General features: G+C 50.8%; 1 protein-coding gene across 1 annotated transcript in view; it reads left to right on the top strand.

Annotated features, from left to right (window-relative positions):
* Nucleotides 1–25,465, top strand: part of ADAMTS2 (ADAM metallopeptidase with thrombospondin type 1 motif 2) — a 213,909-nt gene that overhangs the window by 44,531 nt on the left and 143,913 nt on the right. Inside the window, exon 3 of the mRNA XM_063086488.1 lies at nt 21,800–21,959. Coding sequence (XP_062942558.1) covers nt 21,800–21,959 — 160 coding nt within the window. The remainder of the gene's footprint in view (nt 1–21,799; nt 21,960–25,465) is intronic.

The raw sequence follows: 25,465 nt of genomic DNA, 5'->3' as shown, positions 1-25,465 counted from the left end.
AAGGCTGATATTTTTGTTTCATTAGATAATTGACCCTGTTGGGGTCAGTCTGCAAGTTCCAACATGCCTGTGGGTTGTGGTTTCAATGTCAGGTCCATTTTCAAAGACTTTTCAGTGCTATTTGGATCAGTCCCAGGTATGCCCCACCAGTGGCAAGTCTGGCACCTGGGCATTGGTCTACCTCGTAAGTCAGTTCCCGGAGCCTGTGGTGTGTTGTTCAGGGTCAGATGCACATGTGCACAGCTCAAGGGTGAGCCCAGGAGATCACATACAACTTTCTGACATCAGTTTCCCACGATCTGCTGTCTCAGCCATCTCTAGCACTTTCCAGCCTCCTGCAGTAGATGGTGCAGCATTTCTGCCTTAATTTGTGTTCCTTTCCCAGAAGGAGGGTTAGCTTCAAGTTCTGCATCAAATCCAGAATTCGGCATATTCAAACCCAACACACTCACGAAGGAGACACTGAAACTCATTTCTCTCCCTCAGTTACTCAGGCACTGCCTGGGGAGGGAGATCTGTGCACAGCTCTGCCTCCCTGGAGCACCCATGAGCTGCAGGGCCTCCCTCTGGGGACTCTCCAGAAACAGTGTGGGGCAAGAGAAGAGCTCAGATCTGGGATGAGCAGACCTGGACTGGCTGGTCATTAGCCATCTGATTCTGAAGGAGTCGTGTAACGTCTCGGAGCCTCAGTTTCCCAATCTGTATCATGGGAATGATGACCCTGAGCTCATTCACTTTGCCTTCATCATCTTATTTCTAACCCTTGATGACTCTGTAAAGTAGGTAATGTTGTGCCATTTTATAGGTGGAAAAATAGAGGCCACATACCCTGGAAGTGACAGAGTAGGGAAGTGAGTCTCAAAGCCTTCTACAGGTTTCTGTCCTTCTCCTCAGGGATTCAGGGATGGCACAGCCAGGTGGGGCCTCTGGGCAATGCCCTCTGCTTTCTAGGGTTTCTTTCTCAGGGGCAAGGTCAGGACAGGCCCCCAAAGCCTCGGCCCAGATCACAGTGGGGAGTTCTTGCAGCAGGGACCAGTGCGTCCTTCTTGGCCAGAGTGAGGATCTGGGTCTTTGCCGAGGCCAGGAGGTGTCAGCCAGTGAGCCAGAGACCGGCTGCCGGCTGCAGCCTGGCAAGGCCTGTGTTCGGGGCTGTGCTCAATCTGTTGAGAGCACTCTGTTGCCTCTGGCCTGCGGGGCCTCTCTGACTTTTAACATTTTTCTCTGGCTCTGTACAGTTGAAGGGCTTTTGCCAGAGCCAGAGCAATAACGCTTTATCTGCTTGCATTTCTCAGACTATTTCCGAATTAAGTTTTATGTATGAGGAATTCTAAATAATATCATTGTGCTTGTTTGGATCTCCACTTTAAAGTTCATTTTTGAGTGTGCACATCATTCCTCCAGAACCAGGGTCTCCTTAAAAAGGGATTTATCCTATGTTCAAGAAACATTTTCTAAAGCCTGATGTGCCAAAGCCCCTGTACTCAGTGTTAGGGACACAGAAATGAAAGGGTCTGTTCTGTCCTTGGGCAGGTCATAGTCAGAGGGACGAGGACAAAAGACCAGCCAAAGAGAGTTGCAAAGATAACATCAAGGGTGCTATAAGAGGATGCTCTTGTTTCTTTTGTTGTTGTTGTTTTCTGTTATATTCATAATTAAACATTATTTGCAATTATTTACAATTAAAAATTATTTTTGAACATCTAAAATATATGTTCATTTTCAACAAAAAACATCAAACAGTGGAGAAAAGTGTAAAGAAGAAAGCAAAAAATATGAAATCCTACCACTTTGAGAGGGCCACTGTGGGAGACAGAGTAACGTTCCCCTTCAAGGTGTCCGTGTCCTAATCCCTGGAACCTGAGAACATATCAGGTTTTGTGGCAAGGGGGAATGAAGGTTGCAGATGAAAGCTGCCAATTAGCTGACTTTAAGGTAGGGAGGTTATCCTGGTTTATCCAGGTAGATGCAATGTAATCACAAGGATTGTTAAAAGTGGGAGAGGGAGGCAAAAGTTCGGAGTCAGAGAGATTGGAAAATGTCACACTATTGGCTTTGAAGGTGAGGAAGGGGCCACAAGCCAAGAAATGTCACCGGCCTCTAAAAGCTGGAAAGACAAGGAAGTAGATTCTCCTTAGAGTTTCTAGAAGAAATGCAAACTGCCCACACCTTGATTTTAGCCCAGTGAGACCCATTTTGGACTTCTGACCTCTAGAACTGTAAAATAATAAATGTGTATTGTTTTAAGCCAGTAAGTTTACAGTAGTTTGTTATAGCAGCAATAGAAACTGATACTCATACAGCCATCACTGATATTTTGGTGACCATTTTTCCATCTTGTTACATACATATATGTATTTTTTCACAAGTGAGATTATGTCATTTATGCTCTTTTTATCTTATTTTAGGCCTATTTTTGGTCTCTCTTTGGCCTTTTTGACTTGAATGCTCACTTTATTTTCATTCTGTTCAATAATTTTGAAGCATCTAAGGCTGTGAGTTTGCTTCTGGTGGTGGCTTTGGTCTCATGCACAAGTTTTCATACGCTGAATTCTCACTGTCATTATTTTAGAAAGTATTTGTACTTTTGATTTCAAGAACCTAAGAGCTATTTAAAGGAAAGTTTAAAAAACTTCTGAGGGGCTGGATTTTAGATTGCTAACCTTTGGTGCTAATTTCTCGTACAACCCAAGTGTTCTCAGACCTCAGTACCTGGGGGTTTGGATGTAAGTCATCCAAATTTTGCCATTTTGGAGGCCCTCCACCCCTAATGAGCACAAATCTCAGTTTCCCGCAAGGGCTTGCTTCCCCTACCATCACCCTCACCCCCTCAAGCATTTCTGGTGTCTCCAGGTTCTATCCCAGTTCTGTAGAGCCTTTTGCACCCCACCTGTCAATTGTGTATTCTGGGAATTCAGCATCCCAGGCTCTGCTGGTGTCTTACTCCGTCTGGGCTGCTGTAACAAAATACCATAGACTGGGTGGCTTATAAACAACAGAAATTCATTTCTCAAAGATTTGGAGGCTGGAAGTCCAAGATCAAGGCACTGGCAGATTCAGTGTCTGGTGAGGGCCTGTTTCCTGGTTCATACACTGCGCCTTCTCACTGGGTCCTTGTGTGGTGGGGGTGCAAACAAGCTCCCTCAGGCCTCCTTTATAAGGGTACTCACCCCACTCATGCGGGCACTTTCTTCATGGTCTAATCCCAGAGGCCCCACTTCTTCATACCATCACCTTGGGGGTTAAGGATTTCAACATGTGGATTTTGGAAGAGAGACAAACATTCGGACCATTGCAGCAGGGCGTCAGGCATCTTCCACAGCTGCCAGACTCCGGCAGAACAGGAAGAGCTGGTCTCCATGGAGACTTGGCTGGGATGCCCTGTTCCAAGCCAGCCACCCTGAGTTATGAGCACAAGGAAGACCTTGCTACTCTGAGCCTTGGGAATTTCTGAAATTATCTTTGTCTTCTCGTGTTTGCTCAGCTTTTGTAAATGTCAGGTGGGCTTTAGAGTTCTGTGTTATAGGGTCAGTGCAGCACAAGGGAACCGGTAGCTTCTGGTGTCATGGAAACGGGGGGAGCCAGAGAGAGGCTGAAAGAAGAGGGTGTGGAGGTCCCCCGTGGCCTTGGGGAGGTGAAGTGCTGGCGAGGCAGAGGCCATGGGTGCTGGGTGATGGGAGAGGAACAGCAAGGCCAGCCTGCTGACAGCGTGGATGAAGGGGAGGAGAGCTTTTGGTGGTAGCTGGAGGGGGAAGTGGGATCTCCTTGTTTAGGACTGGGGGACCCTGGGGGGAGGTGGCTGAAGACACAGTAGGGGAAGGGACCAGGACACATGGAGACTCTTGAAGGAGTCGGGGGTGGTGGTGTGGGTTGTCTTGGCTTGTAAGAGGAACTCCTTGTCCTCTGAGATGGTAGTAAAGGAGTGTGGGGGGTCACTCTACCAGCGACTTCATCAGCTGGGTGTGGGAGTTGAGCATTGTGTCCCCATGACGCAGGATCCTAAGTCATCCCTTGAGAGTGAAGGGGAGTAGAGGGAGGTGTTGTCTTGAGGGAAGGTCCTAGGAGACAGTACAGGCTCAGAGGGTGGGGGAAGGGGTGGGACGAGGGGACGTCAAGAGAAAGGCGAGGCAGGCTCCGCTTAGGGGCTTCTGGCTGGAGAGCGTGGGCAGGGGAGGGGCAGCGTGGGCCCCCGCCCTTCCACTTTGCCTCTTGGTTCTTGGCGTGGGGAAGCAGAGTCTGGCAGCGATAGTAGGTTGTGGTTTTTCTGGCGGGTGTGGTGGGAGGCTAAGGGTGCCGGGGCTTGGGGGCCAGAATGACAGGATCAGGGGATATGGGCTGAGCAGGCAGGAGGGGCTGGGATCAATTTTTGTAAATGTTCCCGTGTGCTTGTAAAGAACATCCATTTGCTTTCAGTTGTAAGTTGTCATGTCCACCTATAAATCAACCCTACTCGTTGCATTATTAAAATAACCTATGCCCCTCTGCTTTGGTCTACAAGATCTATCATCTGCTGAAAGTGGCCTGTTAAAGTTTCCCTCAAACTTTGCTCTTGGGCCACTCTCTCCTCGGATTCCTAACAGCGGCAGATGCTGTGTTATTTGGTCTGTAAAACTTGGTGACTGTATTTTCCCCAGGCGTTGTCAATAAAACAGGAGTCTCTTTGAGCCATTTAATGCTGCTTGCTCTGAGCTCTGTTTTTGTGATATTAAAGACATCCTGCTTTTGAGGTTTGTGTTTCCCTTGCCTCTCTTTTAGCAGGTTTCAGTATGTCTTCTAAACAGCATGCTGTTTGTTTTTTTAAACTCAATCTGATCGACCTTGAGCTGCAGGGTTAAACCCATTGGCAGTTGTCATTAGTGATAGGCTGGTCTGTGTTGTTGTCATCGTGGGTTTGGATTGCCCCCACTGCACCGGCCCACCCTCAGGGGCAGGCAGGGCAGCTGGCTCGACCCTTGGTTTGCGGCGGCCCCTCTCTGACCGCGGCTCTTCTCCTTCCTGCCCCTCGCCCAGGCCGTGCGTCAGGACCTGCCCGCTGAGCCCCATCTCCACCTGCCTTCCTGTCCCTCCTCACGCATCCCGGGTGCGACAGCCCCTCTTTATCATACTCGCTCCTGCCACTACCACCTTGCCCTCTCCTCTCCCTTCCTCTCTAATGAATTGCCATCCCTCTTCCCTCACTCACCCCTTCCACCATGTGTGGACACACAGCAAGAAGGTCTATGAGGAAGCAGGTCCTCATCAGACTCGGAATCTGCCAGCCTCTTGATCTTGGACTTCCAGCCTCTAAAACAGTGAGGAATAAATTTCTGTTATTTATAAGCCACTCTGTCTGTGGTGTTTTGTCATAGCAGCCCAAGCAGACTAAAACAGTGCCTGATCCCCTTGGTAGCAGGGGACCTTGGCAGGACTGGGGGCGGAGTGGGACCCTCAGTCTCCCCCACCACAGCCCAGAGCGTGATTCCCCTGGGGATGAGCATCCTTCCCTCCTCCCTGGGCAGCCTCCCCTCCTCTTCCCAAGGCCTCCACCTGTGCTCTGCACCCTCCCCTTGGTCCCAACGATGATGCACTGAGTTGTTTCAGTGGCAGTTGGAAGGGCTGTTGAGGGAGCGTGTGCAGAGGGCAGCCTTGATAGGCCGTTCCCCAATTCCTTCCAGAGTGTCCAACCCTTCCAACCCTGACTCTCTGCTGGTCGGGGACTGCCCTCAGCAGCAGTGGGAGGGGCTCGTGTGCCTTGCTCAGAAGGTTCCTTTTACCCTGAGTCTGTCGTGGGGGCAGGGAGCAGGCTCACCCTGTGTGCCTCCGAGTGGAAGTGTGGAGTGTGGCAGTTCCATCCTGCCTATCCTAGACCCGAGAGATGGGACCAGCACCCCAGGCCATCAGTGCGGCCGCACGATCTATCAGGGCCCACAGAAGGAAGTGGGATGAAGACACGACTCACAGAGCTGCAGGTGGGATCAGGGAACCCGTAGGGGTGGGAGAAACTCGGGGGGCTACGAACAGAGGGACCTGTGACCATCCCGGGCCTGCCGGGCTAAGCCGAGAAAGAAAACCTTCCCTCTCTGCCCAGCCCCTATTTCCTGTGGATGCCTCCCTTTGCCAGGAGAGCCAGGGAAGGCCAGTCCATGGGTTGGCCTCTGGAGTGCAGGGCAGGACAGAAGATGAATGTGGGCTGGTGGTGAGCGGAGAACCAGCCCAGAATGTCAGCCTGGAAGGTGGAGATGCAGGGGCCACATTCTTCTCTGTGTTTTTTCAGACAGGTTGCCCTTCCAATCCAAATCTGTTTATTCAGCGCTTATAAGTGCCAGACCTGGTGTTGGATGCTGTCCATCTGAGTATGACAGGCAGACCCAGCAAGCTCCAGTTGGGTGTGCAAGGCCTGGTTTTGGAGCAGAAACCAATGGACGACGTAGCCAGTAGGAACACTCCAGCATGCTGTGTTCACCCAGGAAGCAGTAGTTATGGGCAGACAGAAAGGGTCCCAGTGCTGGATGTCCACACGTCAACTTACCTTTATTCTTTCTTTAAACTGCCTTTGTGGGTCTTGGCATTTGGTGTGGAAGAGAGTTATCGTTCTAGGGGGGAAACCCACATCTACTCGTCTTGATGGGGGAAATGAGGGGTTTTCAGGGGCAATCTTGACATTTCGTGCTGACTCTAGAAGCAAGTCCCTCCCCACTAGAGCAGTAGGAAGCTCCTCTGACAGCAGGGCACAGGCTGCCCCCGAAGCTGGGGGCACCATGCCGAGACCCCCTGTGGATGTGGGTGAGGCCCTGCAGGGACGCTGTGGGTGGGGACAGAGCCAGGGCTTGGGGCATCCCTTACACTGCACAGAGCCTGTGGGTTTGGGGCCTCAAGGTTATCATCATTCCTGAGCTCCGCAAGCTGCCCTACTGAGGCCACACTGGGTTGGTCAGACTCCTGGGGTGCTCAGCATCCTTGGGCCAGGCTGACCCCAGCACTCCAGGTGTGGGCCTGCTGGGACAGCCCTCAGAACCTGGATGGAGCTTCTGGCCACACACACATCTTCCCCATTCGTGGGAACAAGTTGCCAAGAAAAGGGCATATGTTGAACATAATTGGCCAGCTGGCCATGTTTGTGGGCTGTCAGCTGTGACCACAGGCTACACACCTTTCATCAGCACTGTACACCTGCTTCCCTGTCACTAAGCTGAGTACTGAGGGTGCACCAGGCTAGTTCCAGTGCTTGTCCTGGGCTGGGATCTGTCAGCCCATTGGCAAATTCGGTCCACAGTGAAGGGAAGGTGACGTTCCATGTGGATCTGAGTCCATGGCCCTGAGTCACCGCAGTTAAAAGGGAAATGCTCTTCACCTGCAGATGTCAGTTTTCACTTCAAATCTAACTTCTGATCTGTAAACAAAACCTGCAAGAATAAGAGGCTCCTCATGCGTGAATCAGCTAATTAATCTGACTTACTTACAGGACCACATAGCATATGCCTCAGCCTCTTTGGTGAAGATTAGCACTTTTTAAGGAGGTGAGAGCCTGTCGAGACAAAGCAACACAATAATGTGCCCCTTGTTTGGAGGTGGCAGAGGAAAGCAGGGCCAGACTGTCCTCCTTGCAGATAAAGAGACATGGATCCAGGTTAGCACTTAACACAGACAGCTGTGAGCGAGAAGCCACGCTGCCACCAGGGTGAGGTCATGGTTCTTGGGACATCTGGAGGGACAGTCCCGCCCCTCAGGGATGTCACGGGCCCAGAGGAGGCATAGCTGATGTGCTGAGCTCTTGATAACCTCTAGGAAAACAGGGGCTTCTTTTTTGATGGCAGCCAGGAGAAACTGATTGAGACCCACATAGCAGAAGGGAATTAAAGGCTGGGATGGGCGCTTGGAAATGGGGTGCCTCGGAGGGCCCCAGCCAGAACCTCAGGCATGAGTAGGGCTCTGGGGTGGGTGTGGGGGCCTTGAGTTGGCCCTGGTCACACTGTGGTTCTTTCTCAGGTACATATTCCAGGGAGAGAGATTCACTTGGGTGAGCTGACACCCACCCCACCTGACCCTGGGCTCCTTATTGACAGTCCTTCTAGATGTTCCCAGAGGCATGGCTGTCCCTAGGGTGTGCGGGGACCCTGGGCATATATATATTTTTTGCAGCACTCTTGTCTGTATAGACAATTTGATTAAAAAATGTATGATAAGATTCATGAAGGCTGGCTGGTTAGCTCAGATGGTTAGAGCATGGTGTTATAACACCAAGGTCCAGGGTTTGGATCCCCTGCCCTCCCAAAAAAAGACTCACAAGCCTACATGGGGTACAGTGAGATGTATCTATGAAGTTTAGAGGCATGAGGGGAACAGGTGCTGACAGTTTTGTTTACTGCCCGATTAGTGCATGTGGAGATTCTTGTTTGTGTTCAGGTCTATCTCTTCATGTTTTTTATTGTTGAGTGTGCTGTTCCCCAAGAATTTCATATTTGTATCTCCCACAGTGGGGGAAAAATAGCAATGCTGTTATTACAGGCACTGCACGGCTCTTTGGCAGCTGTTTGCATGTAGACAATGTAGATCTTCTTGCCCTGCATTCCCTAACATTCATGAAGGAAGTACCTCTCTTTCATCAAGCTATTCACCTGGGACCCTGGGACAACCTCATAGGCACATGCCCTGAAGCCCTGGAGCATCTGGTGGCTCCCACGCACAGAAGAGAGGGTTGGAGAGTGTCTCGACGGGTGTAAGAGGAAGGGCTCAGGCAGGGCCCTCTGCCCGAAGCACTGCTTCGGCCATGCTGTTCTCCCTGATGTTCCTGAAATGTGCCCGGCCTTCTCAGGGCCTTTGCACTTGCAGCTCCAGCCCTGGAATGCCCCGTCTGCTGCAGGGCCCACTCCCTGGGTGTGGGGGACACAGCAGCGAAGCCAGCGCCTCTATTCCAGGGAGAGACGGCCGACAGGAGGAATGGACCGGCTGGAGGGCACCGAGAGTGGCCTGAGGTGCAATATTATTTTTACGTGTTCAAACTTTTTATTTTAAAGTAACTTTAGACCTATGCTATTTTGCAAAAATAGCCTCCAAAAGTTGCAAAAATAGCACAGAGATTTCCCACATGCCCTTCATCCAGCTTCCCCTCATGTTAACATCTTAGGTCACCATAGAACAAGGATTGAAACCAGGAGCTTTTAACATTGATACTAAGTTACAACACTGCTACTTAGTCACGGGAGTTCATTCTTCTGACTCATTCCAGTTGTCTGGTTCAGAATCCCACAGAGCACTTAGTTGTTGTGTCTCTAGTTTCCTCCCACCTGAGATTTCATGTCCTGGATATTTTCGAGGACTGGTCAGCCATTCTATAGACTGTTCCTCCACGTGGGTTTGTCTGATGTGTCCTCTATTAGATGGAGTTTATGCATTTTTGGCAGGAATCTCACAGAAGGGACGTGCTCTCCTCAGGGCATAACATCGGGAGTTTGGGAGGTTGAATTGTCTAGTATTGTTAATGGGAATCATCACTTGGTTAAGGTGTTGTCTGCTAAGATTCTCCCCTGTAAAGTTGCTATTTTTCCCCTTGTAATTAATAAATCTCTTGTGGGGAGCCACACACAGATGATGCAAACATTCTGTTTCTCATAGTACTTCTGTGCACTAATTTTAGCATTCATGGATGATTCTTATCTTCAAAAATCCTTACTATGGCGTTTGCCCATGGTGTTTATGGTGGTGATTTTCTATCTCCATCATTTCTTCTACACTTATTAATTGAATCCCACTGTGAGGAAGAACTGCTCTTCCTCCCCCGTTTATTGTTATGCAGTTATTAATTTATACCATCGTAGTCTCGGAGACATTTTATTCTGTGGGTCATAATCCATTACTATCATTATTTATTGTTTTGTTCAAATCACCCCAGATCTGGCCATTGAGAGCACCTTCAGTTTGGAGCCTCTGTCCTGTTGCTGTCCTGGGGTGTGATTTCATGTGGGAGGGTAAGGCAAATGGTCTTGGAGCAGGGAGGACTGGAGGACTGGAGTAGAGTCCTGAGGAGGGGAGGCAGTCCCATGGTAGTGAGGGTCCTGCTCTTGTGGACGACCGAGGTGCACATGGTCTGCACCTGGCCCAGAGCTGCTGTCGGCTCATTTGCCTGGCTTCTGGTGGAGGCTTTGAGAGCCCAGGCTTGGCACTGCCAGTGGGCAGGACCATGTTGCCGTGAGTGGGTGCCATGCTGTGCCATGGGAGGGGGTTTGGAGCACACAGGGGTACTGGACATATGCCTGATGTTGCTGTTCATCCCCTGGGACTCACCACAGACTCCCACTGTGACATGACACCTGGTGGCCAGGTCCCCTGTGAGGAGCAGGACCCCATGGGCACCCGATCCCATGTGTCAGCTGCCCTGAATCTGCAACAGCATCCAGTGACAGTGGGTACACCTGAGTCTGCTTGTATTTTGGGTGTAGCACCTTTGGTTCTTGCTGGCCGCACTGCTCGGACTCCCCAACTGGACTCCAGTGACCCACAGAGGGGCCCAGGGCTGCATGGGCTGCTGTCTTGGCTCTGGAATGAACAAACATCCCAGTGTCATCAGTGGGGACTCACTGGTGCTAGGGGCCAGCCCCTCCCTCCCGGATCAACACTGGACAGGTGGACACAAGACAGGCAGTGTCTGAGGGCCTGTGGAGCAGCCTGGCCATGGGCCAGACAACCTGGCCTTTGGAGTTCCGTCTCTTCCCACAAATAAACCAGACGAGCCTTTGTCAGATGGCTCGGCCTAATTTTTGTTTTGGGGAATCTGGACGAGAAGGGGCAACAGACAGCCTCAGGTCCTGGCATGGCTGCCCACCCGGGAGTGGCAGCTGGGCAGACGGGCAGAGGACAGTCATCGGTCAGCTTGCTCCACATACCACGGCAGGCCTGAGATCAGAGCAGGAAAAGAAGCCGGATTTGAAGGAAGCCAAAGTTGGGCAGAGCACCAGGCTCTCTGTGCCTGTGAAGCCTGAGATGCCTGGAGAGGGGCTCATAGCCCAGGAACCCAGGGAGATAACAGCCCATGGTAGAAAGTGAAAGCCAGCATCCTTTGCCTGAGAAAACATTCAGAACTGGGCACCCTAGCACACCCCCACTTCATTCCACCTCTGTGGAAACTGAGGCGTAGGGAGAGGAATGGCTGACCCTGCATTGCACAGTGGAGAGGCAGGGACTTGCTCTGGGGTGGGCGTGTCCTGGCCTGCACTTATCCCGTCAGGGTTTATGTGTCTGCTCCTGCTTCTGAGGTTACGTCTGCTGGGCAGCGTGTCTTCCCCTCACTGCTGTGCACACAGCCCAGTAACCCTCTTCCGGCCTTTCCCACCCCCACCCTGACTAGATGTGCTTACAGGATTTCTGCAGGCTCCCTGTCCACCACCCAGCTTTCATCCACCAGCCAGGCCCTTGGTGAACACTTGTCTGTCTTCTGACCATTCCAGACCCTCCTGGAGGAGCTGCCTACTGCCACCGGGTCCCTGGGACTGAGGACTTTCTCTCTGGGCTGCGCTGCCATGGAAAGGGTGTTGGATCCTGTTTAGAATGTGCTTTACTTCTAGAGCTGCATGCCCCATCTTCCAGCAGTTGCATAGACTGGCCTTGGGATTGCCCAGAAAATTCTGGGGTGTGGCTGTCTCGTGGGAAGCCATAGCTGGCCTTTGGAGGCATAGACAGCCTCTCACCAGGAATGAAGGGTGCCAGCTTGCAGCAGGCCCCAGGCATGGGCTCTGGAGTGGGACTCCTGCTGGTCCCCAGAGAGAACAGAGCTAAGTGGAAGGAAGGGACCTGACACCTGCATGCTGCCCGCTGGCTGTGCTACATTCCCTCTCCCTGGGCTGTGTCATGGGGGTGAGAACGCTCAATTCAGAAGGGAGGGAGTCCCACATGGCCAGCAGTGGGGATGCTCAGACTTACTTTCCTACTTGCCTGATTTCTGGCCCATTGGGGAGTGATTCAGGCAGTGGCCTGCCTAGGTGATGCCCTTCTTTCCTGCCTGTCCAGAGATGTGCTCCCTGCACAACAGCCCCACTAAGCTCTATCCTCCAGTGCACCAGTGACCCTGCCAGCAGCCAGCTCTGATTCCGTGTGGTCTTGGTGCATGGCGGCTGTTATGGGATGAACTGTGTCCCCTCCCAAATTGGTCCATTGAAGTCCTAACCCTCAGTACCTCAAAATGTGACTGGTATTTGGAGATAGAGTCTTTAAAGTGATAATTAAGTTAAAATGAGGTCACTAATCCATTATGACTGGTGTCCTTGTAAGAAGAGGAGATTAGGACACAGACGCGCACAGAGCGAAGACCATGTGAGGACACAGGGAGAAGGCGAAATCTGCAAGCCAAGGAGACAGGCCTCAGAAGAAACCAGCCCTGCCTACACCTTGATCTTGGACTTTTGCCTCCAGATCTGTGAGAGAATAAGTTCTGTTGTTTTAGCCACCCAGTCTGTGGTGCTCTGTTATGGCAGCCTGAGCAGACTAGCACACTGATGCTGGAGGAGGTGCTGGCAGCTTCCCCTGGAGCATCTCAGCTGGCATCTGTTGGGTGAATCTGTGGAGTGTACTGAGGAGTGGTCCTGGGGTCACCAGGCCTTTAGGTCCTGGAGTGGGGCCTTGCAGGTGTTGTCTGCTCACTATGGTGAGTCTCCCAGGGGTCCAGGATGGTATAAGTGGCAGTGTCTGTAGGTCGTGGGGTTCTCTGGGTGCTGGTGGCTAGTGGTACCTTGGCCCCAATGTCTCTGCCACCAGTGATATTGGTTTTGGAGGTATTTAACTCCCTCATAATTTTCCTCAATCCCCCAAATAACATACATCTAGGGAAAATGCAAACATTGGCACTCCTAGACAAGTGCTCCTGCCACCCAGTCCCCCAACCAGACCGTGCAAGCTTTGTCTGGACCAGGCTGGGGTGGTGATGCTCAGACTTGCTGGCCTCCAGGGCCTGCCAGACAAGAGGAGGGGCAGCATATGCAGGCCTCTGAGGAAGCAGAGAGGCTGGCTGGGGACAGCTGCATAAAGGTGTTGGATTCCAGCTGGAGTGTGCTGCCCCAGGCCTGGTGCCAGCTCAGGGAAGGGCCTGTCGGTGGGACCTCAAATTAAGAACTTGGGTATTATTCCTTGAGCTCTCCATCACCTCATTTCTAAAGGCCACGTTCTGCTATTGTCCAGCCAGTCAGATATAGGAGCTCAGAAAGAAAAATTTCACTTTTTGATAGTTTGGCAAATGTTCCTGCAGCAAGAATCATTTTTCTTCTTTAGTGGAGAGCACCCTGTTATTTATGTGAATGTTAATTTGTGACTGGGGACATTCCCCGATACAGTCTTCATACTGAATGAGACCTGGCAAATGTCAGCCAGAGCATCTGGCAGGGATGAGTGTCAGTTCTTGTGATAGATGGACAGGCCTGTTGTCGTTCCAGGGTCTGGGCCTGACATGCTGACCCCTCTGGCCAGCTTGACTTCCTGGAGGCCTCCCCAGTGTTGACATGCTCAGGGGCCATTGTGATGGGGGAGCTGGCTGTAAGCAGCTGAGTGTGGGACATTCTGGACTTTCACAGGCTGGACAAGCCAGGTCCTGTGGGAGCCACCAGTTTAGTGGGAAGGCTGACTGGCTGGCCCCTATGCTGGCCTCTGTGAGACACTCCTGTGGGCATCTTGTTTATCCCGTTTTTCTCCCTTATCTTTCTATCCCTGCCCATCCCCCACCCCCATTTTCCCTGCTCCTTTTTTTAAACAAATTGTCTGTTTTGATATACACCCTTCCTAAAAATCTCAAAAAATGCAAAAAATACTAATAAAAAAGCAAAATTTACCCCAAATCTTAACACTGCTAACTCTTTGTTACATGTATTTCCAAAACACTCTCAGGTCATGATAGTAACATAATGATAATAGGCTAATTATTAGGTGCTGTGCTGAGTGCTCCACATACAGTATCTCATTTAATTGTCTGTGTAAAGCCTGTTGCTATTGACTGTGGAAAGCCTATTATTATCCTCATTTGACTCTGAAAATGCTGAGGCTCAGTGCCCACACAGTTAGCCACAGGAGAAGATTAGCATTTGAACTGAAGCAGAGTGACTTGGAGGCCACATTCATCAGGATATATTGACTTTAGGCACAGAGATATATATGATTTCACATAAGGGCATCATTCTGGAGTGGGGCCTACCATCTTCAGTCACCAAAATGTAAACCCTTTTGGCCTAGTCTAAATTTGTAAATTTTGTAAAATTTTTTGAATGGCATAGAGTTTTTGAAACAATCTGACCATTTACATTTATTGTTATAGCAGATATATTTGTTCTTACTTCTGTCATCTAATTGATGTTTTCTGTTTTTGTTATTTTTTTCTTCTGTTTTTCTAGTCTACCATATTTACTATATGGTGGTATCTATCGTCAGTAATTTGGAAGGTATATTTTAGCTTTACTAGATATGGCTTCTCTAACCTTAAGTAGTGTTCTTAAACTTATATTTATTGGCTTCAGAAAATCATCAGTAACTGTTGATCTACCTATGGAAGATTAGGAAATCAATGCAATTACACTGTTTTCTTCCTTCCTCTACCCTTTTATTTCTGTGGGCTTGTTTGGCAATTTTTGCCCCTACTTACTAAAGTCAAATTATGAATTATTTTTACATTATGTAGCTTTCCTTTTCTAAAATATATAGTAAATGACTTCTGGTTTTTAAGCCTAATATCACAGTGGAATGAATGCAGAGGTCAATTCCTGTATCTCAACATGTGATTTTGAAAACAACTTTGGGCTGCATAAAATGGCAGGTAAAGAATGATGGAGAGAGATGTACAGTGGAGCTGGGGGGGATGCTCTTGAGAATGTGAAGCTCAGCCCCTCAATGCACCCAACTCCCCAAGGCTCGACTTGCTCAAAGTCGCACACCTAGTTAGTTGGCAGAATTAGGGCTCCCATGTCAAGCCCTTGGTTCCTAATGTAGTGTTTCTCTCTAGGTCAGTGTTCCCTAAGGGTTGGCTTAGGAGATGAACTAATAGGTTCCAAACAATGCATTAGAAAGCACTGACTCCTATCAAAATCCCAGCTGGCTTCTTGGCAGAAATTGACAAGCTGATTGTAAAATTCATATGGATATAAGGGACCCAGAATAGCCAAAACAAAATTGAAAAAGAGCAAATTTGGAGGACTCACACTTCCTGATTTCAAAACTCACTACAAAGCTATAGTAATCAAGACTGTGTGGTACTGGCAGAAGGATAGACATGTAGATTAATGGAACAGAACTGAGAGTTCTGAAATAAATGCTCATATTGATTTGTGGCAAGGGTGCCAAGATAATTCAGTGAGAGAAAGAATAGCCTTTTTGGCAAATGGTGTTGGTGCCACGGGATATCCACATGCAAAAGAATGAAGTTGGATCCTTACCTCACACCATACACAAAAACTAACTCAAAATGGATCGTAGACCCAAATGTAAGAGCTAAAACTATAAAACTCTTTAGAAAGTATAGGAGTAAATTTTTGTTACTTTGGGGCAAGCAAAGTCTGAGATATGACACCAGAGGCACAAGTGACAAAAGAAAAAGTAGCTAAACTGGACTTCACAAAAGTCCTTCATGACTTCAGTGGAAACCATCAAGAAAGTGAAAAGATCATCCACAGAATGAGAAAAATCCTTTTGTAAATCATGTATCTCATAAGGGGTGTGTATCTAGAATCCATGAAGAACTCTTAAAACCCAATAAAAGAAAAATAATCTCATAAAAAATGGGCAAAAGATCTGCATAGACATTTTCCCAAAGAAGATAAGCAAATGGCCAATAAGCATGTGAAAAGATGCTCAACATTATTATCCATCAGGGCAATATAAATCAAAAAATAATGAGACAACAATTCATAACTGCTTGGGTGACTAGAAACAAAAAGCCAGATAATCGCAAGAACGAGAGAGGATGAGGAGAAACTAGAAACTGCATACTTGGTTGGTGGGAGTATAAAATGGTGCAGCCACTTTGGAAAACAGTTTGTCATAGAGTTATCAAATGAATCAGCAATTCCACTTCAAGAGAAACAAAGACATCTGTCCATGCAAAAACTTGTATACAAATGTTTATAATAGCATTATTCATAGGAGTCAAAAAGTAGAAACAACCCAAATGTCCATCACCAGTGAATGGATAGATAAGGTGTGATATACACATAGGATGGAATGTCGTTTGGCAATGTAAAAGGAATGAAATACTGATATATGCTACAACATGGATGGACCTTGAAAACATACTGAGTGAATGGAGCCAGCCACTAAAGACCGCATATTATATGATTCCATTATATGAAATGTCCAGAATAGGCAAATCCATAGAGACAGAAAGTACATTAGCGGTTGCCAGGGGCTGGGTTGGGGAGGAGGAGTTGGGGAGAGACATGGGCAGTGACTGCTAATGTGTATGGAGTTTCCTTTTGTGGTGATGAAAATGTCCTAAAATTGATAGTGGTGATGGTTGAATTGTATACTTTCAATGCATGAATTGTATGGTGTGTGAATTACAGCTCCATAAAGCTGTTATATATTTAAAAAGCGTTGAATCTCATAATAAAGAAATTATTCCGTTTTCAATTGCATTTTAAACTTTTTGATTAAGTCAAGATTTTCACTGCTCAGGAGAGCCTGGAAGGCTCAGCTCTGGCCGCAGCTCCCCTACAGCCTGTGAAGACAGAGCCCTGGATGAGGGGCGGCTCCCCAAGAGGAGGAGGGTCCTGACAAGGACCTAATGTGTTCACCCCAAATATGAGGAGAGCAGGGGAGGCAGGGGCTCTGCCACAAGGATGACCCACAGGCAGATCTGTCCAGAAGAGATGCTCCAGAAGGCACCGAGCAGGAACTGATGGAGGTGCAGAGGAGAGGACACACCCCGGGAACTGCTTTTACCTGATAATAGCCAGTTCCCCCCCACAGACGGCTGCTACCCCTTTTGGAAGAGTGGACAAATCAATATGCAAAAACATCTGGGATGCTGAACTGTGAAGGAGCCTGTACTGGTTAGACAAAGTGGCTTAAATCCAATGCAGCTTTATTTCCCACCCCTGCCAGTGTGCAGTGGAGAGGGGTTCAGCACCTTTCCGTAAGATTCCAGGGGTTGCACTGTCTTCCCCAGATAGCTGGGAGGGGCAAAAGAGAGCCCTTGCTGGCTCTGTCAGGAGAGGCCCTGGGTTGCACACTGTCTGTGCAACGCACCCTGTGAGACCATCAGTAGAGCAGGCTGGCCTCTCTTGCAGGGGAGGTGGGGAAGCCATTGCCCCACTACCCAACTGAATCTCATGGGTTTATTAACAAAAGTGAGAAGAGAAGAAAGGCTACGGTTCTCTTGGAGTGAGAATAGTTCCAGGAATGGGACTTTTACCAGATGCCAGCATTTTGGGGAATATCTATAATGAGTATATACGGGGTGTGTGTGTGGGGGGGTGTGTGTTTCAGAGCAAGGTTGAGTTTGGGGACGACAGTGAGCTGACACAGACACACAGTCTTGTCCTCTGTCACAGTCTGGATCCCTCTGTGTTTGGACCAGCTTCTTCCTTTCCTTTCTATTCTTGATTGTCACCACTGCCACCTTGACAAACACCTGATCATCTTTGTGCTGGAGGTTGCAAAAATGACAAGGTTGAGTGACAGACCCAGTCCCAGTCACACTCATGTGGGAGCCAGCTAGTGTGCTGCAGCCTGCAGCTTCCACGGAAGGAGCCAGTGAGGACAGGCAATCTGGGGGCACTTTACCCATGGGAGCAGGATGTAAACTTTTGTTTCCAGTGCAGCCCTAACTGTGAGGGTGTCAGTGTTTTGAACACTTTACAATTCAGAGTTAACAGGATAGCTGTTAAAGCCTTTGGATTTTTATAAATTTTTAACGTTAGTTGCTACTTCTGGTGACTCTTCACCATCAGTCAGACACAAAGCAGCAGGACATAGAAAAAGGAAGAGGCAGGGCAGGCATTTTATAATTAACCAGTCTCTGAATACCAGTGACTTGATTTGGTGAACAAGGGATTGTCAGGTCAGTGGCACCTGAGGTTTGGGGACAGAGCCCTTCCCATGTACCTCCCTCCATCCCAAAGGGGAGAACATGGTTGGGTTTGGCAGATGGTCACAGACTTTAAAAGCAGAGTGGGACTTATGGTGAAAGCCGGGGTTGGGGGCCCATCTGCAGGACACCAGGCTGGACAGATATGGGATTGGACAGAGGGTCCATCAGTAGGCTCCTAATTGAATGCTCTTCAGACCAGTGTGCTTCAGGGATTTCTTTAATATTTATTAAGTGGGGAGAGGAAACTGATTCTAATGAATAAAAATTACATGTAAAAACAGATATACTTGCCACTGGCAGCAGGAAAATCAAAGTCCTGGAAAAAACTCAGGAAAACATAGCTCACATTTCGTGCCTTGTTCACTTGTCAATTTTCTTCTGCAGTTTTTTAGACAGATCGTTCCTGAGATGCATACTAAAATGTTTGAAAATCAGGCATTTTATTAATGAACTCTATTTTCTTTATGGAGAGCCCCTCATGGAGCACTATCATGGCCAGTGGTCTGGGGGGGACATCTGCTGATGGTCTTGGAGGTGATTAGCCATGGCTCTCCAGGATGGTCACCCACTGGTTTTAGGGTGGCCATCCATTGTTCTCAGAGTGGTCAGCCACTGGTCTTAGGGCGGGTATGAACCATGTTCATCAATACAACATACGTGTGTACATTTCACAATAGCCAACAGAGATGGGTTGGTGCTGGTAAGGAATATGTCAAGCATCTCCATTTGAGCATATCATCACTTAGAGACCTCTGGCTGTGTGAGGAAACCTCACTAAGTTGACCTTATACTTCTGATTTATCTCAGTGTGCTCCAGTGCCCTTCAGGTGGACACCTGGAAGGGTCCCCTGCCAGGCAGCTTGGGCTCTGGTTTCCTGACCATGACAAGACCCAGGGCAGCATTAAAGAGATCCAGTGTTCTCAGGTCAGCCCAGTGACCTTCCACCAGGAGGCCAGACGGGGAAGATAGCCTGGCCCGCAGTGCACAAGGAGATCCCAGACTGTCCCCTGGGGTTACTCTGGCCAGAACCCACCAGACTGGTTTCTGGCCTCATTGTCACATTAAGTATCCCCAGGATTACCCCAAGACCCTGGACCTGTGGCATAGATGGCTTCCAGCTTGGGGGTACAAGAGACCCCCAGAGAAAGGGGCTGCTCTCCTGGGCCATGATGCCTCAATGCCCTGCCCTAATTGCTCCAATAGGCCTGGTCTGACCCAGGGGCCGCCTGGAAGATGCCCCTTCCAGGGGGGCCTGGGCTTTGATTCCTGGACTCTGTGTGGCCCTAGCAGGTCTTCTTCCCCCTGCACCCCCTCCCCACCAGGCCTCAGTTTCTTCATTTGGAAAACAAGCAGGCCGATGTTGTCACTTGTATTGAGGGGGTGCTGACTGTGTGTGCCCTGGTTCTGAGTGCATCCCAGGCTGCTTGGGCTCCTACCATGTCCGTGCAAGAGGAAGGATGACTGTCCCCACAAAGATGAGGAATTGGAGGCCCTGGGAACTTTTGCCAGAGGTCACCGGCCACACAGAAATGATGCTGGGAACCCAGGGTGCCAGACTGTGGGATAGCTGCCTTGCTGCCACCATGCAGGGGTTAATTCCCACACTTCCTTGGATAAGTTCTGTTGGAGACAGCAGTCTTCCTTCAAACCACACGCTTGGGAAACGTCCATGGCAACGTAACTCTTGTTGTTGTAAACCCTGTCACCACGTGCCGGTGGATGGGTGGCCATGGACCCCTGCCCCCCCCCATGTGTCTCTCGGAGGACATATTGGCTCTTTAGGATCATCCACTCACTCATCCTGCAAGCATCTGCTGACCCCCTGCCAGGTCCGGCTGGGCCCTGGGACCCAGGATGAGTCAGAAGTGTGGGGGCTGCAGGGTTCCCATGGGCTTCTCCCCTCCTCTCTCCTCCCACGGCCTCAGTAACCTTGTCCTCCTGGCTGCTGCTGGTCTTCCCCTGCCTCCTGGACCTCTTCCCTGGAAGTCCAGGCTGCCACACACCCGACATGTCCTCCTGGGTCTGCTGCTTATGCTTTTCCTCCTGTGCCCCGCACCCCGCCACCCACCCACTGGGATCTTGCATGAGTTTCCTGTGGATGCTGTAACAAATTACTTAAAACAACAGAGATTTATTCTCTGACAGTCCTGGGAGCCAGAAGTCCAAAATCAGTATAACCCGCCAAAATCAAGGTGTTTTCAGGGCTGAACTCCCTCCTGAGGCCCTAGAAGAGAATCGGTTCCTTGCCTCTTCCAGCTTCTGGTGGCTACCAGCGTTCATTGGCTTGTGGCTGGCTCACTCCAGTCTTCAAGGCCAGTGTCTTCAGTCTCTTTCTGCTCTTCACCTTCTCCTCTGTGTGTCTGTCTAACCTTCCTCTGCCTGGGAATGTGATCGCATTTAGGGCCTGCCCTGATAATCTCCCCAGCTCCAGAGCCTTGACTTTATCACATCTACAAAGTTTCTTTTTTGCCATGTAAGTTACCATTTACAGGTGCTCAGGATTAGGACCTGGATAACTTTTGGGGAACTGTTCTTCAGCCAGTCACGTACCTGGAAACCCTCCAGGGCCCTGCCTTCTCTCTCCTACCTGAATTATATCTATCCCCGTGCGGGTCATAAGTGTGTGATTTGAAGGAAATACATCCACCGGTTGGACACAGTGTTGGCCCCCCATGTGAAACCTTTGGTTTATGGATAATGGACCAAAAAAATGAAAGTGTGGGAGCTGGAGCTGTGTGGGCCAGGCGGGCCAGGCATTGATGGCAGGGGAGGGCAGGGCCATGTGCCTGCATTGGAGAGGGGGTTCATTGAGGGGGTCTGAGCCAGGAGTTGGAAGGAGAATAGGGGTTTACCAGATGGCCAAGGTTGGGGGGGACTCCCAAGCTGAGGGCATGGGGGGCTCAGGGAGAGGGCCGCTCAGCTGTGGACACACACAACCCAGCAACTGGTGTTGCCAGGAGGGCAGAAACACCATGAATCCCAGTGGAAACTGGGATCCAGCAAGGGGTTATAGCAAGGGAGGGCCACGGCGGCTCTTGGGAGGAGGCTGCAGTTCAGTTGCCTGTAGTGTCTGGGCTGGTGACTGACGTGGATAGAGGGACAGATAATGGGGGGCTGTGGGGACTGTGGCTAGCTGCAGGGGCGCATGCCCTGTCCAAGGCGTCTGCTGCTGCGCAATGTTCAACCTACTGTGGTCAGAGCCTGTGTTTTGTAAGGAAAGCTGGAATTCCATTTTTAAAATGAAATCTCATCATTTTAGATATTGGATTCAGAACTTTAAAAATATTGTGGGGCCCAAACTGAACGTGTCTGTGGGAAGATTCAGTCCCCAGCTGACATTTTTGACCTTTCTCTTGGACTTTGGGCTTCTGGAGGTAGAGGTGGCACTTGGCCAATATTTGGTATCTCTTGGTGTCCTCCTGGGGCCACACACAGGCCCAGAGCTGTACTTGAATTCCTTCAGGCCGTTCTTGACAGCTTTTGCTTTACCAGCACCGTGACTTTTCCAAAAATAGAGAGATGGGGTCTGGGGGTGGGGCTGACTCTGGCAGAGCTCCCTCCCCAGATGGAGTGGAGTCTCTGGGCAACTGAGGGGCCTCTAGGGCTACCTGTCTGTGCCCTTCAGCCAGCCTAGGCTTCAAGCTGACAACTGGCTGCATGCTGGGAGGGTCGTCAGGTGGGAGGTGCTGCCCTCTGGGGTCCCCCACTCTGCTCCGCATCCTTGATCTCTTGTGTGTTGGGAATTTGAATGTCTCCTCTTTGCCCCGCAGGCTGGTCTGATCCGGATGGAGGAGGAGGAGTTCTTCATCGAGCCCCTGGAACAGGGGCTGGCAGCACAGGAGGCAGAGCAGGGCCGTGTGCATGTGGTGTATCGCCGGCCGCCCACCCCTAGACCCCCTCCTCTTGAGGGGCCACAGGCCCTGGACACAGGTGAGGCTGCTGCAGGTGGGTGGGCTGCATGGAGAGCCCTGGATGTCCCTTTAGCTGTCAGAGCCACGGGTCCCCAGGGGAGCATCCTAGTGGACCCAGGCATCCCTTCTTCAGGGCTGCTCAGGAGTGGGCCAGCTGCCTGGCTGCCTGCACAGCCTGGTGGGGGTGCTGGGGTGCTGGAGCTGGGTGCTGTGGGTGCACATAGTTGACAAACAGAGTAGCCCAAGCACCCACTCCTTGCAGGACCGAGGTTCCAGCCCCTGTGGCCCAAAGGCCAGTAAGTGTTAGGGAACAGGGGAGGCCCAGACTAGGCCTGCACCCCTGGTCTGAGTCCTGCACCTGCATCTCTGAGTCTGTGTGTGTGAATAAGACATCTCCTGCCCCTCGGACAGCCCCTCTCTCCTACCTCTGTGCTGCCACAGTCCCTGTGAGGGTTCCTGCCACAGGTCCCAACCTTCCCCTGGCTGCTCATGGAAAAAGGCCCTGAGTGCTCCTTTCGTATCCCCTGGGAGACATGCCCCACAAAGACCCCAGAGGTGCTCCTAGCAGCCTTAGTATCTCTCCACAGACTTGCTTGGTTTTCTCTTTTTCAACTTACACCCCAAGGACACTCTTGGCCCAGGAATGTGGAAGGAGCTCTGGGTGGCCGTGGTGATGGGCCCCCTGGCTGTGGCCTCTCAGAGCTCTCCTGGAGGCTGGTCTCACCGTGCCAACCCAAACCTCCCCACATTTTTCGGATCTCTGGTCCTGGGTTATGGTGAGGCTAGGGTTGGGATCTGACTGTGGTCCTGCAGGCCTCACAGCTCCCAGGGTCCCAGTGTGTGGATGTGGCTATCTAGCTTATGCCTGTCTCTTGCCGGGTGAGTGGGCAGCTGTGAGCTCAGTCCTCAGTCCTGGCCCTGGCCCCTGGCAGCAGCCAGCGCACGGAGGCCTGGGCTCTTGGGTCAGGCACATCTGGGAGTTTACATCACAGCCGCTGATGCTGTGATTTACTGAGATACTCCCATCACTCCAGAGCAGCCCTGGCTCATTTATTTTAGTTCTCTCTGACTTCCCAGCTTGACAGATAAATTGAGTGCAGCCTGGCAGGGCACCATTCTAATTTCAAGAAATGGTGTTGAGGGCAGAGCCCGTGGCGCACTCGGGAGAGTGCGGCGCTGGGAGCGTGGCGTCGCTCCCGCCGCGGGTTCGGATCCTATATAGGAATGGCCAGTGCACTCACTGGCTGAGTGCCGGTCACGAAAAGGACAAAAAATAAATAAATAAAATAAAATATTTAAAAAAAAAAAAAAAAAAAAAAAAAGAAATGGTGTTGATACCTTTGCAAAGGAATTGTTCCATCAGGAAGCCCAGTGCTGTCTGGAGTCGGTGAGTTGCTATCTGCCTGGACTGCTGACGGCCAGGCTAGTGGGTGCTGCTCATCCGGCCCACCCCCCTCAGCCTCAGCCCCTCTGCCTCGCCCCTACCCTTGGGTTTTTCTGCAGTGGTGAATAGGGAGTGGCCTGGAGGGGAGTGGGAGGTATCCTACACTTGGGGTCAGGGCCTGTGGCCTTGCTCCTTGCTAGCTGGCTCCCCGTGGGCGAGTCTGGGCCTCTGGCCTCTGCTTTCCCATCTGTCCAATGGGTCAGAAGTACCTGTCTCTCAGAGAGGCAGGGCCTGGCCACTTTGGGCTTTGGGCTTGGTACTTCTGGGCTAGCCCCTACTGGAAGATTTGGGGTGGTTCTGCGGGCCCCCACTCAGGCGGGACGAGGTGGAGCCTGCACAATGGAGCCAGCCAGGGCCCTTGGCCATGTCTCTGATTGCGGATTCCATCCGGAGCTAGTCTTCCTGAACATGGCAGCCCTTCCCCCATGGCCTGGCTGGCCCAGCTGTAATTTCTGGGCTTCTGCTGGTGTTTGGCATCTCCTATGGAATCCTCTCTCCACCCCCAACCCCAATCCACATATCTTTAATGAAAACTTGGGACTGAGAACACAGGAAAGGAATTTCAAACTCAGAATAAGCCCAGAAACCATTGGCCTTAGAATATGCTGGGAAGGCCAGTTGCACAGGTCAGGTTGAGGTTGGACTTGGAAGGTGGGGTAGGGGTGGGAATTGTCCATAGGGGAGGAGGTGAGCCTGTCTCAGGCGGAGCTCAAGAACTCTGCAAGCCCAAGGTCTCTAGCTGGGAGCCTAGGCTGTGGGTGTAGGTGTAGGCCTTGGGCTGTAGGTCCACAGGCCCTGGGTCTAGAGCCAAGTTCCCTTTCTTGGTGTTTCTGTGTCAGCATGATCTGTCGTGAGTGACTTGGGTCCACAGAGAGCTTGTTAATCCCTGATGTGCCTGATTGTTCCTGCGTGCCCAGGGCTGAGGTCGACTCACTGGCTGGAGAGGTCCAGATACAGTTCGTGCAGGGGCTGGGCTGAGGGCCCGTGGTGACCTCAGATCGTCCAGCTTTCCATCAGTCTGGGCCTTGTCAGAGCCCATCGTGACAGCTGGGAGAGATATAAAAGCTGTTTCCTTTGGCTGGGCATAGCCAGGGGACACAGCCTTGGGGCTGGCACAGAACCCCAAGACCTCAGTGCAAAGGTTTCCTGTGTATGTGTTTAAGCAGGGGGACCTTTTCTTCTGCTGAATTCTGACGGGACCCTTGATATGTCAATGTGGCTCTGGCAAAGCAGGCAGGAGGTTTCCTCTTGCATACAAGGCAACTTCTGGAAGTGGGCATGAAGCCCCCCCCATTTTTCTGTGGTTAGCATAATGATGGGTCCCCCGGAGAAGGGGAAACACTGTCCTGGGCCTCCTGGTCTGGGGGTGGGCACCTTCTCATGGGCTTGCTGGTGCCAGTGGACATTTCTGGGGTCGATGGAAATTTCTGGGGCCCACGTGATCATCCTCCAGGGTGCCAAGACAGTTGTTCTGTTTTCCCTGAGAAGTCCACAGGCCTGAAGTGATCTTAGGAGTTCATGGAGCCTCAGAGAATTGTTTTCACTAATAGTCTCTGTCGTCTAAGGTCAGTTGCTGGGTTGCAGATCACCTGGGGAAACAGATGGGAAAATGAAGATTTTGACACATTTTCACACACTCAGGCCAGGGTTGGATGTGTGGTGCACTGGGCAGCTAGGCACAACGGTGTCGCCTTCTGCTCTGGAGGAGGGTAAATGATGGGCAAGGGAGAGGAGGGAGGACCTTTTCTCACCTCACTGGCCATGCTGGGGTCTGCTTAACTCTGATGGGCCTGAGAGCCTGGCCGGGACAGAGGGCAGAGCTCTGAGGCCCTGCGCCAGGGTGATCTTTCAGGGAGAGGCAGTTGAAGTGTCTCCCAGGCCTCCTCTGGGCCAGGCCTTTCTTTGGACTGATGCGGCTCCAAATCTCCATTCTCTGCCCTTCCCAAAGCCAGCCCTGTGCCCAGGGCACCATGTTGGGGGTGGGGTGCTGTGTGGCATTAGCTTCTCTAATGTGTTTGTGTGTGTGTGTGTGTTGTTGAGGGGGAGCCAGGGCCGACGAGCGCATCAGTTTGGTCTCTGCC

The sequence above is a fragment of the Cynocephalus volans genome, chromosome 2 (assembly GCF_027409185.1).
Source record: "Cynocephalus volans isolate mCynVol1 chromosome 2, mCynVol1.pri, whole genome shotgun sequence".
Lineage (NCBI taxonomy): Eukaryota > Metazoa > Chordata > Mammalia > Dermoptera > Cynocephalidae > Cynocephalus > Cynocephalus volans.
The sequence above is the reverse complement of the archived record's forward strand: the minus strand, read 5'-3'. Positions and strand labels throughout refer to the sequence as shown.